We start from the raw sequence: 14,104 nt of genomic DNA on the forward strand, positions 1-14,104 counted from the left end.
TGGTATATGGATTTAGTTTAAGCGCATTTCTCTTTGTTACTTTGGAGTTAACGTGTCTATGATTTTGTCAACTTGTGTTCTCTTTCTCTGTCTCTGATATATTGTTGTTTGACTCTTGTGTGGCTTTTTCCAAGGGAATATTTGATCTAACGTTGAATTGGGACAGAATCTTTGTGCTGGGATGGGATGGGCGTAGATAATATCTGTCTGTTTGCTGTTGTGAGTTTGTCTTTTTGTTGGGAGTCTATTCATAGGACTGGAACCATTCATGGTTTTCTGTTCCTGAGTTTTATAACACTGATTAGTATTTCTCGTCTTAAAAGGTTATTCCATTACACTATTATGGTTTTTGTTTTTTTTTTCTGGTCAAAACACTATAATGGTTAAGAGCCTGCTTATTGAGCTTATGTATGTGCAATCTGGTTCATGGTTTGCATTTTCGATTTTATGCAAACTTTAACCAGGTACAACCGTACAACCATTTTGTTTGGTTTGATTTGTTTTGACTTTTTATCTGAATTTTGGTTATTTTTAATCTACCATTTTGTTATTCGACTCCTTAGCCGTGGAGCCGTGGAGGTCATCAAACACCCAAACCGTTGACCTAATGATCAAATGTGTATCAAATCTAGAGATAAACATTCTGTTTCTCCTTGTCTCGATCATTGTTAGCTTAGCTTCCTCCCTTTTAGAGATGTCAAACAGGTTGATCCGTCCCGTCCCGTACCGCAGCGGGCTCATCTCTTTGCGGGTCACGGCGGGTCAGACCTGCGCGGGCTGCGGTCTTCAAAAGGTCGTCCCAAGCCCGTACCGCAAATTACACACTCCTTTACAGGCTGTCCCGCGGGACATACGTTAATGTAAGGTATCTGATCATGCTTGACACTGCAGGCCGCTCCAGAACACTTCCTGATGCTGCATGCTGCTCTAATATGCCTCAGGCTGCTCCCCTACATAACCAAGTTCACATAATTAATATACATGAAATGTCTACAATGCAAATTCTTCAAAATTTGTAATATATTATGCATATTTTCTCTATTAAAAGTGCATATAGAACATGAGATGATTATATATATATATATATGAAGTCATAACCAAACAAAAAGTGCATGTAAAAATGAGATGTTAATGTATATTCTATTCTATTGATGTAACAAGATAACAATGATAAGTAACGAGAGAACATGAAGAATAAAATACATATCGAAGAAGGCTCTAATCAGTAACAAGACTAACTCTTTCAGCTGAACGACATCATTGTTATAGAATTAAATAGCTTAGTCGATCAAGGCTCTAACCATAGCTTATTCTCGTTACCGCTTTGATCAGAGCTTAGTCTTGTTCATGTTATTTTAACCAAATAAAATAGTTATAGTTAATTTTGTCACACTCAAACATATTTACATACCAATTAAAGATAATTTCAGAATATGTTTTTCATTAACTTATAACTCCTAAGTTCATAACCAATTTTTTAGTTTTAATGAATAAAAACTAAATATAATCAAACACCAAAACTAAGCTGCTAATCCCAAAATTAATTAAAAAAACCAAATTAAAACACTAATGGAGCTCAAAACATCATCGTCGGAGCTTGAATCATCATTGCTGAAGCTTTTTTCTTTTTTCAGAAGAAAGTCATATAAATTACCTTTTTCACTCTTTTTATTTTCTTTTTGAGGTAAAACAAAAATTGAAGAGGAAAAAAATGCGGGTCTTTGTAATCCCGCAGACCCGCATCGTCCCGTCCCGCAAAAGACCCAGTCCCGCAAAGACCCGTCCCGCAAAGCCCGCTAATTTGCGGGTCTGTAAAATCTCGGCCTAATCCCGTCCCGCGACAGTTCTTTACGGGCTAGACCCGCGGTCCAGGTCCATGATTGACATCTCTACTCCCTTTGTATAACTGTATAAGCCACGAAAAGATTGTAGCGATAATTTGACGTCGGCCCGGGAACTTAGTTGAACAACATTAATAACAAGTTTTGGATCATTGTCAGTAATATTTGGTCTACATTATAACAGGCCCATATTTTTGTTATCATACTTTATCATATACTTAGTGTAAACCTTACTATATAGGCCTGTTTAGATATTATATTTCGTACCAACCTATAAAGAGAAACGAATGATTTAAATGTGAAATTACTATTCCATATTTCTGTGATAATGATTAAAGAAGCCGCGCGGAGTGGACGAATTCGATTGCATGTGAGTCTGATGCGACTTTTAGAAACTGCTGTGATCAAAGACAAAAATTATTAAGGTTGGTCCCATAGATATATGTCAATGTTTATGTGTTTTAAGTTTAGTGCTTCTTTTTATGTTGTAAATTTTGTTATATAATAGAGTTTTATGTCCGTCTAGTCTATATCAATGTTTTAGCCTTAGGTCCTCATGTTACTTACATTATGAAAACTTTTGAGTCTTTAAATTTCTAATTAGTATTTTGATCATGATTATAGCCAATAAAAATAACTATGAAAATTACATTCTATATAGCAATGATCCTATACCGTACAGTCTCCGACATATTTAACGTAGTGAATAAAAATACTAAAGTGTATAACACTATATATATGGTAAGCAGATAAACTAGTAAAATGTATTAGTAATTTAGTGAGAGACATCATATTTCATCACCATTTTTCCGTAATTTTTAAAAAGTATTCTACTAATAAAGGAAATGTTTTTATTACCTTTTTCTGAACTTTATGATCGATCCAACAACGACAAGCAAATAATCAATCAACTCTTGAATTTTTTTTTTCTTTTTTTCGAATAATCAATCAACTCTTGAAATTTGCATGAATCATATTCTACTTTAAATTGCTTTTAGGTGAAAGTAGAGTTATATAACCCAAATATGAGTTAAAAGGGGAAAAAATAACAATGCACTATAGAATTCTAGCACATGGTAGGAAAAAGGCATAAAACCTAGAGGATCTAAACAAGTAAAATATACTAGAACTCATATATTTATTCAAAATACGAGTTTCTTGTGAGGCACGTACAATAATTTTTCTAATTAACTAGGATATTCCGAATTTATGAAAGGTTAAGACTAGTACCCAAGTTCAAGAGTATCCTACGGATAAATTTGTTTACGGGTATATAAATGAATCGAAAACATATCTCATATCAGTATAAGTGCACAATTTAACTTAAATTCGTGCAGCAAATTAATCTAATCTTAAACGTATTGGTGTTTCACACTCTTTACCACTATATCCCAGATACGTACAAGAGATGAGAGAATCAACTTGAGTTTTACAGGTGGAATATAGGTAGGGGGGATCGTGGCTTTAGGTAGAGTTCTAGGGTTTAATGAATGAAATTTAGATTATTTTACTAGGTCTTTTAATTTCTTAGACTAGTTCTTATTCGTATGTGGGGAATGAATAAATGACAAATACTGATGAAAAAGATGCGAATGAAATAAAAGAAGTAATAATGGAGGAGAGTCGAGGGAGGATACGAAGCACATGAGGATCCATCATTAATGTATAAAATAAATAAATACAATAACAAAGCGTGTTTTGGGTCATAACTTTACAACGAAATACCCCACAATGCCATCACCATCAGGTTCATCACCATGAGTTGTATGAATTGTATTCTTATCGATTCCCACCTTTTTATTTCTTTGTAATACATGAATTAATAATACAGTATTAGCTTTCGTGAGCTACAATAATGTGGTGTTAGGTCGTTTCCGTTGTGATTTAGATTTTTTTGTGTGGAATTTATGTTAGTGCTATCATTTTCGAGTCTTTATATACAATATATATGTATGTATATCACTATTTTATTAAAGATCTGTATATCTGTGTATCATGGGAGAAAAAGTGAAACTTCTCATGGTAAATAAATCTCAACTAATTTTTTACAAAAAAAAAATAAATAAATCTCAACTAAAAAATAAATAAATAAATAAATCTCAACTTTTTTTATTATACTTTTTATGAAAAAAAGTTTTTTTTTTTTTGCTTAAATTTGATATGAAAAAAAGTTATTAGTATAAAATATATAGATAGTTGGGTGTAAAAATCCTGTTAATTGTGCAATGTTTTCTAACAAGTCGCTTGTTGTGGGCAGAGTCGATCCGGAGCATATACAAAGGAACCGACCGTTTAGGACATCACAATTTTAATCAAAACTTGTAGTTGTATTTAAGGCACAAAAAATCACATAAATGACAAAAGACATACAGTTTTTTTTGGTCAACGAAGACATACAGTTTTAAATAAGCTTAAATCTAGGATATCAAAAAAAAATTGAACCGTGGAATTATTTTATTTTTATTTTTTTGCTTTAATTTTTGTGGGATTATTGGCCGGTACGTAGGAAAGTTTTATGTATAATCATAAGAGCGAGCCGCTAGATTACTACAATAGTGTTGTGTTAGATCGTTTACGTTGTTAATTAGTTTTCTGTTGAACATGGCTTTAATAAAATGATTATTGTGGAATTCACGTTAGTTCTACCAATTTGAGTGGTATATTGTATCATGGGAGAAAAAATGTGAAACTTATCACTGCAAACAAATCTAAATTAATTTATTACTCTTTAACTAATTTTTTATTAGTATAAAAAATAGATGGTTCGATGACACAAAGTTTTGTTAATCGGTTTAATCATAAGAGCCGTTAGATGACTACAATACTTTTAAAAACATTTCAGTCAGTTTGAAAAAAAAAAGAGATATTTCAGTTTGCACAAAATTGGGGAGATCGAATCTTCTTTGACGAACGATCCATACTTATATATTTTGAAATACGTAACGTAAGCTAGTAATGGAGGATTAGTGTTTTGCATGTATGCAGCAACGTCTAGATAGATTGTATGCCTGATTTTGTATAGATATTTTTTTTGTTGATTTATGTAAACAACTTTTTTTTGAAATAACAGTTTTTAGTTTTTATTTTTTGACAAAGAACAGTTTTTAATTTCCTCTTAGTTAATGATATGTTTAGAATGAAAACATTTGAGTTTTTTACTCTTCTAAGTCATTACTCATTTTTATTAAAAATATTTTTATTAGTCTATGTTTTGAGGTTTTAAGGTTATTATCATCAAAAGTTTCTCAGATTTAGTATTTCACAAATAATATTAATGTATAATTAGATAGTAAATACAAATTAAGAAAGGAAAAAATGTTTTTTATGCCAGAAATGATAACTATATCATATTAGGCTAAATTCTATGTTGTACCATTTTTCCTCTAATGCCCTTTAGTATTTTCGAAAATAAATAAAATAAATAGTTTTACAAATAAAAAAATTGGAAAATATTAAGTACTAATGAAATATCTATATCAACTTAATGATATGTTTTTTTCAGTTCTAAAAATGTTTAAATCATAATTTCATATTCTGTTATACAGAAAATAGAATTGACATTCTACGAAGTAGAAAATGAAATCTGTTTTTTTCATAGGATCTACTATGTTTAGAATACATGTTCTACGTAATTAATAGTAATCTAAAAATGTTTAGAAAATACATTCCATGCTTAAAATATTCTTTTAAAATTTGTAGAAATCGAAATCTACACATTATTATAAATCTATAACCTGTAAAAATCAGAAGCTACACACATTTACTGTAAATCTAAAACTAGTAGAACTCGATTTCAAATATGTTTGATATGTTCTACATTTAATAGAATACATATACTACGGATAAAGATAATCAGTACCAAAAAATATGGGAAGGAAATATTTGGAAATATTCAGTTTTTTTATTTTTATTAATTTGATTTAAAAACGTGATTTTTTAAAAAATTGAAAAACATGATTTAAAAAAGATCGATTTTGAGAAAAGAAAAAAAAAACGTGATTTAAAAAAAGTCATATTAGAAAAAAGTTCAATTTAAAAAAACATGACTTTTAAAAAGACATGATTTTAAAAACTTTTTTGGATTTTTAATATTTTTACTTATTTTATTTAAAATTATATTTTAATATTTAATAATTGTTTGTTAATTGTAATTTTGAATGTTAATTGAAATTAAGGACAATATTGCCATTTTGAAAATATTTAGCCTAATAAATCATAAATTTTATGAAATTAGCTTTATAGAACGTAGTTATCATTTTTTGAACAAAAAACTATTTTCCCATTAAGAAATAGACACCAAAGTTTGAGAGACTTTTTGTATGTCTCAAGTTTTTGAGGATATCAATAGTATCTATAATACTATATTTACATTCGGCGAGACTCAGAAACCCCTAGTAATACCCTTATGAGTACTATGTGCTATATGTTATGGTCCCTAATTAGTATAAGGTTGGACCAAACGCTGTAAAAATCTTGTGTTCGAGTCACATGGCAGGTTCTAAGCAAAGCCGTATCCCCTATATATTAATCCTGGAACATTGCAACATTGTTTGGTAGCCACGTGTCATCATGAGAATTATTCTAAGGATTGTTAGAGAAATAATTTGGTCCATCTACACATATATTATAGTTTTTATTAAATAACTATTAAATCAATTATTAATATACAAAAGAATATTCTCTATTGTTTCCTTAAATAAAAGCTACGGAACTTCCTAATATGATTGACATATATATCACCATTAATGATTATGAATAATAAAGATTTGATAATAATTTTTTATCCTCTATACTTTTCGTTTAATTTTATTTGTTAAAATAAATTAAACAATCACATTAAGCATATAATAAAAAAAATTATATTTTTTCTTATATGTTGTATTTCGAATTTTTTAAAACGATTATAAATTACTAAAAATGGTACAAGCCTCACATTGAAAATTTTGTGATCAATGGTAACTTTTTTTTCAGTTCAGCATATCGTTTTTAATGGGTCTTGAACATTTTTAATGATTAACTAAATAAATCACGTACATAAAAGAAACTGTTTTGGTTTAAAAATTGTTGCATACCCAAAATCAGTATGAACCATCGTCACTTTCATTTAAAATTTGGTTACAATAAAAAATATATGGTTGGGAAAAAAATCCGAATCCAAATAACTGAACCAAATCCAATCTACAAAATAGTATATAACTTTAATCAATTTGGTTAGATATCTGAACATGTTTAAAATTTTGGTATCTAAAAACCAGAACCGAACCCGATTCGGACCAAAATATTTTGGGTATCCGAGTATATTCGAATCAAATTTATATACTTAAATATATTATTTAAAAAATTAATATCTCAAAGAAATAAACAAAATACTTAAGATGTTTTTAAATTGTCCAAAATATTTAGAAATATATAAAAATAGTAAAAATTATATATTTAAAATAACTAAACATTACTCAAAATTACCAAAATACTGAAAATATCTATTCATTTTATATCCAAATATTTAAGTTAAACCAATTTTTATGTTAAATTTAAGTATTTTGGTATACATTATTCAAATTTATATGTAACATATTATTTTTATTTTTATGTTTTGAGAAATTTAAAGTATATATGAACTTTAAGTTTTTAAAAAATTAAATGAGTTTTCTGAATCTAAAACCAAACCGAACATATAAAGATTCGAACCAAATTTGCAAAGATCCAAACCGAACCTAACCAAACCAAATGATACCTACCCACATGTCATCCCTAATCAAATGTAAAAAAAAATTATTGATAACAAAAAAATATATTATTTATTTAGATACAACATATTTAAAAAAAGTTCACCCCGCGCTAGTGAAACATTAATCTCAATTCTCTAAACATTTTGAAGAAAATTATAGACATTTTTCCAAATTTGTAAAAGAAAAATGTTTTGTTAAAATCTTTACTAATCGCCTCCATTTTCAAAAGTTTGAGGGCCGTCCCTTCGACAACATGTTAGATCGTTTTTTGTGTGTTCATAGATATCATAGGTCAAATGACAAGTCATGCTTACATGTGTATAATATGTAACTTAAAACCATCATATCCTCTTCTCGATATCCAACTCTTACCGCAGCCATAAAAAGAGTGGAAAAACAAAAGGAAAAAAAAATGAAAAATTATGTTGATGAACTACATTATAGATTGAGGGGTATTTTTTTTAAGAAAAAAAACTAGATTCTGACTCGTTTTTTTTCAAAATGTGGATATATATTTTTTAAATTTAATTTTCATATTTGTATTTTATTTGTAATTATATTTATCTTTTCTTTGTAATCATATTTGCGTATAAATCTTAATTAAAATCTATTTTATAATAATTACAATTTAAAATTTGATCTGGTATATGATCAGTTCTTTGTAATCATATATCTGTATGCCCGATCTTTGTAATCATATTTGTCTTTCGTAAATCTTGACCATAGATATAACAGTTTGTAATATTTTGTTTCTATGAGGTAATATTTTCTGTAGTTTTTCTTATATATTAAAGAATTTAATTTATATATAATTACATGACGAAGGAATATCTTAACGTAGTGGTTAGTGTATATTTACATATAAACGTAGGGTTATATATGTATATTAACATAGGGTTAAATTTTTTATTTGTTGATAATTCTCCTAACATAATGGTTAGTGTTTAAATAAAATTAAATACAATTATATTCTCTCTGTTTTATTTTAAGTGTTATTTTAGACTTGTGCACACAGATTAAAAAATTATTTAATTTTGTATATTTTCTATATAAAACATTATTACCTATACACTTCAACCAATAGAAAAAATAAAATTAAGAAAAAAATTAATAAATTCTGCATTGAAATGTTAAAACAACACTTATTTTACAAAAAAATATATTTTCTCTATAATGACACTTAATATAAAACGGAGGAAATATAAAAGAACAATAAGTGGTTCTTTAAATAAATAGAATAAATATTTCAACATAATATTTATCAATAAGTCATAGGTTATATTTTTGTTTTAATAGAATATATGAGAATTATTGTCCAGACAAATAATTTTCGTTTTTGAAAGTGAGACTGCTGAGTTGCACGGAAGCTTCATCGAACGTCCGCTTCCCGCTTCGGAATCGGAATCTCGCGGAAGCTTACGGAATCTCGTTTCCAAAACGCTTCTAAAATATTCTCTTAAATAACACGTTGGAAGCTTATAATTCCATTTTGAAATCACGCTTCCGTTTCTTAAAAAAACCACAATGTCATAAATCAATGAAAATATAAAACTACAGTTTTAATTTATATAAAATCAAAAATTTAATAGTAAAGATAATGAGTGAATAGAAATATACAAATATTAAAACTAATACTATAAATTATCTTTATGCATTGAAGTTTTTATTAAAAGGTATATCTTATATTCAAATATATTGTATTATTTATGAAGTATAAAAAATAATTAATATAATAATTTCTTTTAAACTTAATTTATGTGTATTTTCACAGTTTTGACATGAAATATTTTAAAATATTATAAATGAATAAATGCTTTATTTTGAATCTAAATTATATAATTTTTAGTCCTAAATTTTATAAGATTATCTTATATTTTAATATATATACTTATATATAGATATACGCTTCCAACACGTATCCGCTTCCTAATTTTTTTTTTTAAATTTCGCTTCTGCATTTCTATACGCTTCCGCTTTCACGTATCCGCTCCCGTTTCCATGTAACATAGAGTGAGAGTTGTTATTTTATGATCATAAGAAAGATGACCGTCCAATATGTCCTCCATGAGCTGTTCGTTACATGATTTATTATGTTGTTTAAGTTTTTATTTAGATATTAGTTTTCATAATATGCATCAATAACTAAATTATTTATTGAAAGTTAATCACTACCGAAGTCCGTAGAGACTGATTTCACAATCCAACCACCCTTCTGTGCACGTTCCAACTTACAAATAAGAATGAGAATTCTCCCTTTTCTTTCTTCAATAAAGAATATTAATGAAGGCATCTTTCAACTTCTCGACAATTTTCTCGATTTTTCTAAGTTTACTTGTTTTAGATAATCCCTTTCAATGTACAACCACTGTATTCATGGTATATACGTGAAAACGGTTTTGCCAAACTAATATTCAAAACATTAACTAAAAAAAAAAAGAAAAACAGAAAACTAATTTCTAGTTTACATTATTTGTAGTGATTATATTCACGACCAATAATGAGAATAATGATAAGATGTTTATAACCAAAAAGAAAAGGAAAAAGAAAGTAATGAGAATAATAACGGTTAGCAAGAAACTCAATCAATAATGAATATAATTATTATTGAAGATTATAATAAAAATAAATAATTAGTTAACTTTTGGAGCGGCTCACAGAAACCACGTACGTACCAGAGAAAGCATACTCTGTTATCTTTGAATCTCCACGCTTCCTATATCTCTCTCTCTCTCTCTCATCTGCAAAATTCCGTTTTTCATTTTCTCTCTCTTCTCGTCAAAAGTGAGAAAGCGACCGGAGTTCCGTACTTTGGATTAGATGTGTGTTTCGTCTCGCTGTTTCGTCAGTTTCCTACTACACACCATTAGTCTTCCTCCCTCTCTCTCTCTCTGTCTGAATACGACTTTTCCTCTGTCCCTCATTTCTTCTCTCTCATCCTCTCACATTCTCTCTATTATCGAGGCTTCATTGATTCACGAGAGACAATCTCATTGAATATAGTTTTTACCTCTCTCGACCAGTTCATTGCGTAAAGTTCGTCTTCTGTTTCTATTCTGTTCTGTTCCTTGTTTCAGACTCTGTCTTTTTCTTTTTTTTTTCTGATCAAGTATTGGCTCTGTTCCTCTACTTTCTCTGTGTAATAAAAGTTTTATGCTTTCTTCTCTTTTAAGACAATCAATAGTTCCGAAGTTCACTCTCTCTTGTCGGATTCCTTATATGATTCATCAGATCGGAAGTACTAAATTTCTCTGCATCTCTTGACTTTTCTTTCACCGGAGAGAGAGAGAGAGAGATCCAATCACCGGAGAATGGGTGGCTTATTGCATCTCTTCGACTTCCACAACAACAGTTTCTCCCGGAGGGTTTTCTCTCATCACAAAACCCGCGATGAAGGTGAAATTTACATAGAAAAAATAATCAAAACTTGGTTTATATTTTCAAGTTTTGATTAATCCAATCATCTTTTATTTCTTTTTTCTGCAGATCTGGAAGCTCCTAGGAATAGTTTTGAGCTTCAAGTTGACAATCTTCAGACATCATACCATAAGGACAAAGATAAACCGGTAATTTTAACTTCTCTTTTGTATTTTCTCTTTTTTTTTGTTTTTTAATCACGCCAAAACCTTGTTGTCATAACAGGTTTTGACAATCATTTTTTTTTCAGAAATCGAATATAATTTTTTAAGTTTACAAAAAAAAAAGAATATAACTTTTTATAGTAAATGAGTTTTTTTTTTAATTATTAATTTAACAAAGCAGAGTAATGGATTTGTTGAGGAAGATGAATGGTATGAGAGAAGCTGTTACCCTATTGAGGAATCAATGAAGAAGAAGATCATCGAAGAGCTCTCAAAACGTTCCAACGATAAACACAACTCCCCAAGTCTTGTAGCTAAGCTGATGGGAATGGAAGCACTTCCTTTGGAGTCAACTAAATCAACGGCTTGGATCAATCCACGCCAGACTACTAAACTAGATCACTCTCATGAGAAAGGAGGAGGGAAAAGAAACAAAAAGGAGAGGAGGTTAGCGTCATCAGCAGCAGTAGTGAGTGTAATGGAGACAGAGGAGATTACTATTCCACCAATGCGTAGAGAACATCCTCAAGAAGAAGAGCTTCAAAGATTCAGAAGAGAGTTTGAAGCTTGGCAAGCTGATAAAAGGTCTAAAGACTGCTCAAGAATCATGGATTCTGGCTCCGTGGGGGCAGCAGCTCCACGGGACGAGAAAGAGAGGCTTTTCACAAGAACTAGAAGCTTCGGTCGAGATTTCAGCTTGAAATCAGACAGAACGTGTCCAACAAGGATCGTGGTTTTAAGACCTGGTCTTCAGAGAGTTTATGATTACGAAGATTCGTTAACGACTTCTTCAGGGACGACCATGGAAGGAAGCAGAGGAAGCAGCATAGAAGAGTTTCTCGAAGAAGTGAAAGAGAGGCTTAAAGGTGAGCTTCAAGGAAGAGCTGCTCTCAAGAGAAGCTCATCGGTGAGAGGAAGCGGGATCGAGACTCCTTTCAGCGAAAGACCTTTTCCGAGGTCTGAGTCGATGAGATCGTACGCCGCGAGCGAGGTTCAGTGCAATGCACCAGACTCTCCTCAAGAGTTTATTAGTAGAGACACAAGAAGACTCTTGGCAGAGAAAGTTAGTAACGTTTTGAGAAAAGAGATGAGTAGTAGTAGCAGCCGTCTGCGTCCGACTGTATCGGACGCAGAGGGCTTGCATAAACATATCGATGAAATCGAAGAAGAGACTACTAGAAGAAACAGAAGTGTTTCTAAAAAGGAGCCTTCATCACCAAGAAACCTCAAAAGATCACTCTCTGCTCCTGTCTCGGGGACATCGTTTGGTAAGCTTCTGTTGGAGGATCGGCATGTTTTGACTGGCGCGCAGATCATGAGGAAGCACGAGGCTGTAATAACAGAGGGAGAAGAAACAGAAACAGAAACAGAACCAGTTGTTGTGGATCCGATCAGGAGGAAAGAAAGGTTCAACCTCAGGAAGAAAGTTTCCAGTTTCAGATCAACTCTTAGAGGAAGAATCTTTGGTAAGAAGATACGTTCAATGATCGAATCCAACAGCTTTGAAGATGAATCAATCAAAGACTTTGTGACGGGTTCGAGGTTTAACAGCTTTTATGACCGAAATGTAAGAACTTTTCTGTCACCAGTTTGATGTGTCCATATGATCTAAACTAAGACAAGTTTTGTGTTCTGTTTTTTTTTTTTTTTCTTAGGAGAATTCAACAGAAGTGCCTCCAAGTCCTGCTTCAGTCTGCAGCAGTACACCAGAAGAGTTTTGGCGAAATGTTGATTATCTCAGCCAGGTTTCGACGCCCGATGTGACTGTATCTGATGAGAACGGTATGCCTCAAGTATTCAGAGACATCAGTTCCAATCTAAGTGGTAAGACTGCTCTCTTTTTTTTTCTTCTTCAAATGTTCCTTGCACATGGGCCGATCTTGAGATTTTGGGGGCGCATTATGCAATTTAGTAAAAATGCAATAAAAAAAACATTTTCTTAAGAATTTGGGGACAAGATATTTATGTAATATTCTTCAAAAAAAATGGGGGATAGAGGCCAATGTTTCATTTGGCTTTGCTGGACCGCCCCTGCTCAGACACTCTTTGAATTGTTTCTCATTCTCTGTTTCTGCTGATTCACAGAACTAAGAAGGCAGATAAATGAGCTTGACTCAGATATACAAGTACCAACGCCTGTGGAAGAAGAAGCTGCTCGAGAGATTGAGATCACAGTTGATTTAGGAAATCCAGATAAGACATTTGTTAGAGATCTTCTTGTGGCTTCTGGTTTGTATGAAGGGACAACAGATAGATCATTGTCTAGATGGGATCCATTTGGGAAGCCTATAAACAAGTCTGTTCTTGAAGAAACTAAAGAGAATCTAAAGAAGAGAAACAATCAGAATCAAGAAGACGAAGAGGATACTGAAGATAATCACAACATACTGTTTGATCTTCTGAACGAGGTGCTTACGGTGGTGCTTGGACCAGTGACAAAGTCAGGTTTCAAGAAGAAATTTATGAACTCGTGCGTTTCTGAATCAACGGCTATACGAGGTAAATATTTGCTGGAATCAGTTTGGAGGATCATGTCGGAGTATTTATATTCTCAGCCAGAGAAACCCTTTTGTTCATTGGATGGGATCATTGGTTGGGACTTGGAGAGGTGTCCATGGACTGGTTTGATTGGTGAAGAAGCTACTGTGTTGGGGAGAGAAGTTGAAGGTATGATCATGGCTGACCTTGTTGAGGAAGTTGTTAAAGATCTAAGAGCACAAATGGTTTAAAGATAATTAAGAGTTGAGATGCTGAAGCAGAACTGATTGGTTTGGTTTGGTTATGTGAATGTTTTTTGAGTGTGTTTCTGTAAATAGGGTTATTTTGTTAATTGTGTGTTTTTTCTTGAAGAGGGGAGTTTCCATGGTACCTGTATTTGTTTACTTGCAGTACAGGGAAGCTCTCTTCTCATTGCTACATAACTACTATTCTACTAATACTAAAATGAGTTTATAGA

At 31.2% G+C, this 14,104-nt stretch overlaps 1 protein-coding gene across 1 annotated transcript; it reads left to right on the plus strand.

The window, feature by feature from the left end:
- Positions 1-10,299: 10,299 nt before the first annotated feature.
- LOC108813184 (uncharacterized) lies at positions 10,300-14,104 on the plus strand. The gene is made up of 6 exons (XM_056989050.1): positions 10,300-10,603; positions 10,799-10,963; positions 11,054-11,133; positions 11,330-12,715; positions 12,804-12,972; positions 13,234-14,104. Exons 2-6 carry the CDS (start codon positions 10,879-10,881, stop codon positions 13,875-13,877), a joined length of 2,364 nt encoding a protein of 787 aa, XP_056845030.1. The 5' UTR covers positions 10,300-10,603; positions 10,799-10,878; the 3' UTR covers positions 13,878-14,104.

Source organism: Raphanus sativus, chromosome 6 (genome assembly GCF_000801105.2).
Source record: "Raphanus sativus cultivar WK10039 chromosome 6, ASM80110v3, whole genome shotgun sequence".
NCBI classification, from domain to species: Eukaryota; Viridiplantae; Streptophyta; class Magnoliopsida; order Brassicales; family Brassicaceae; genus Raphanus; species Raphanus sativus.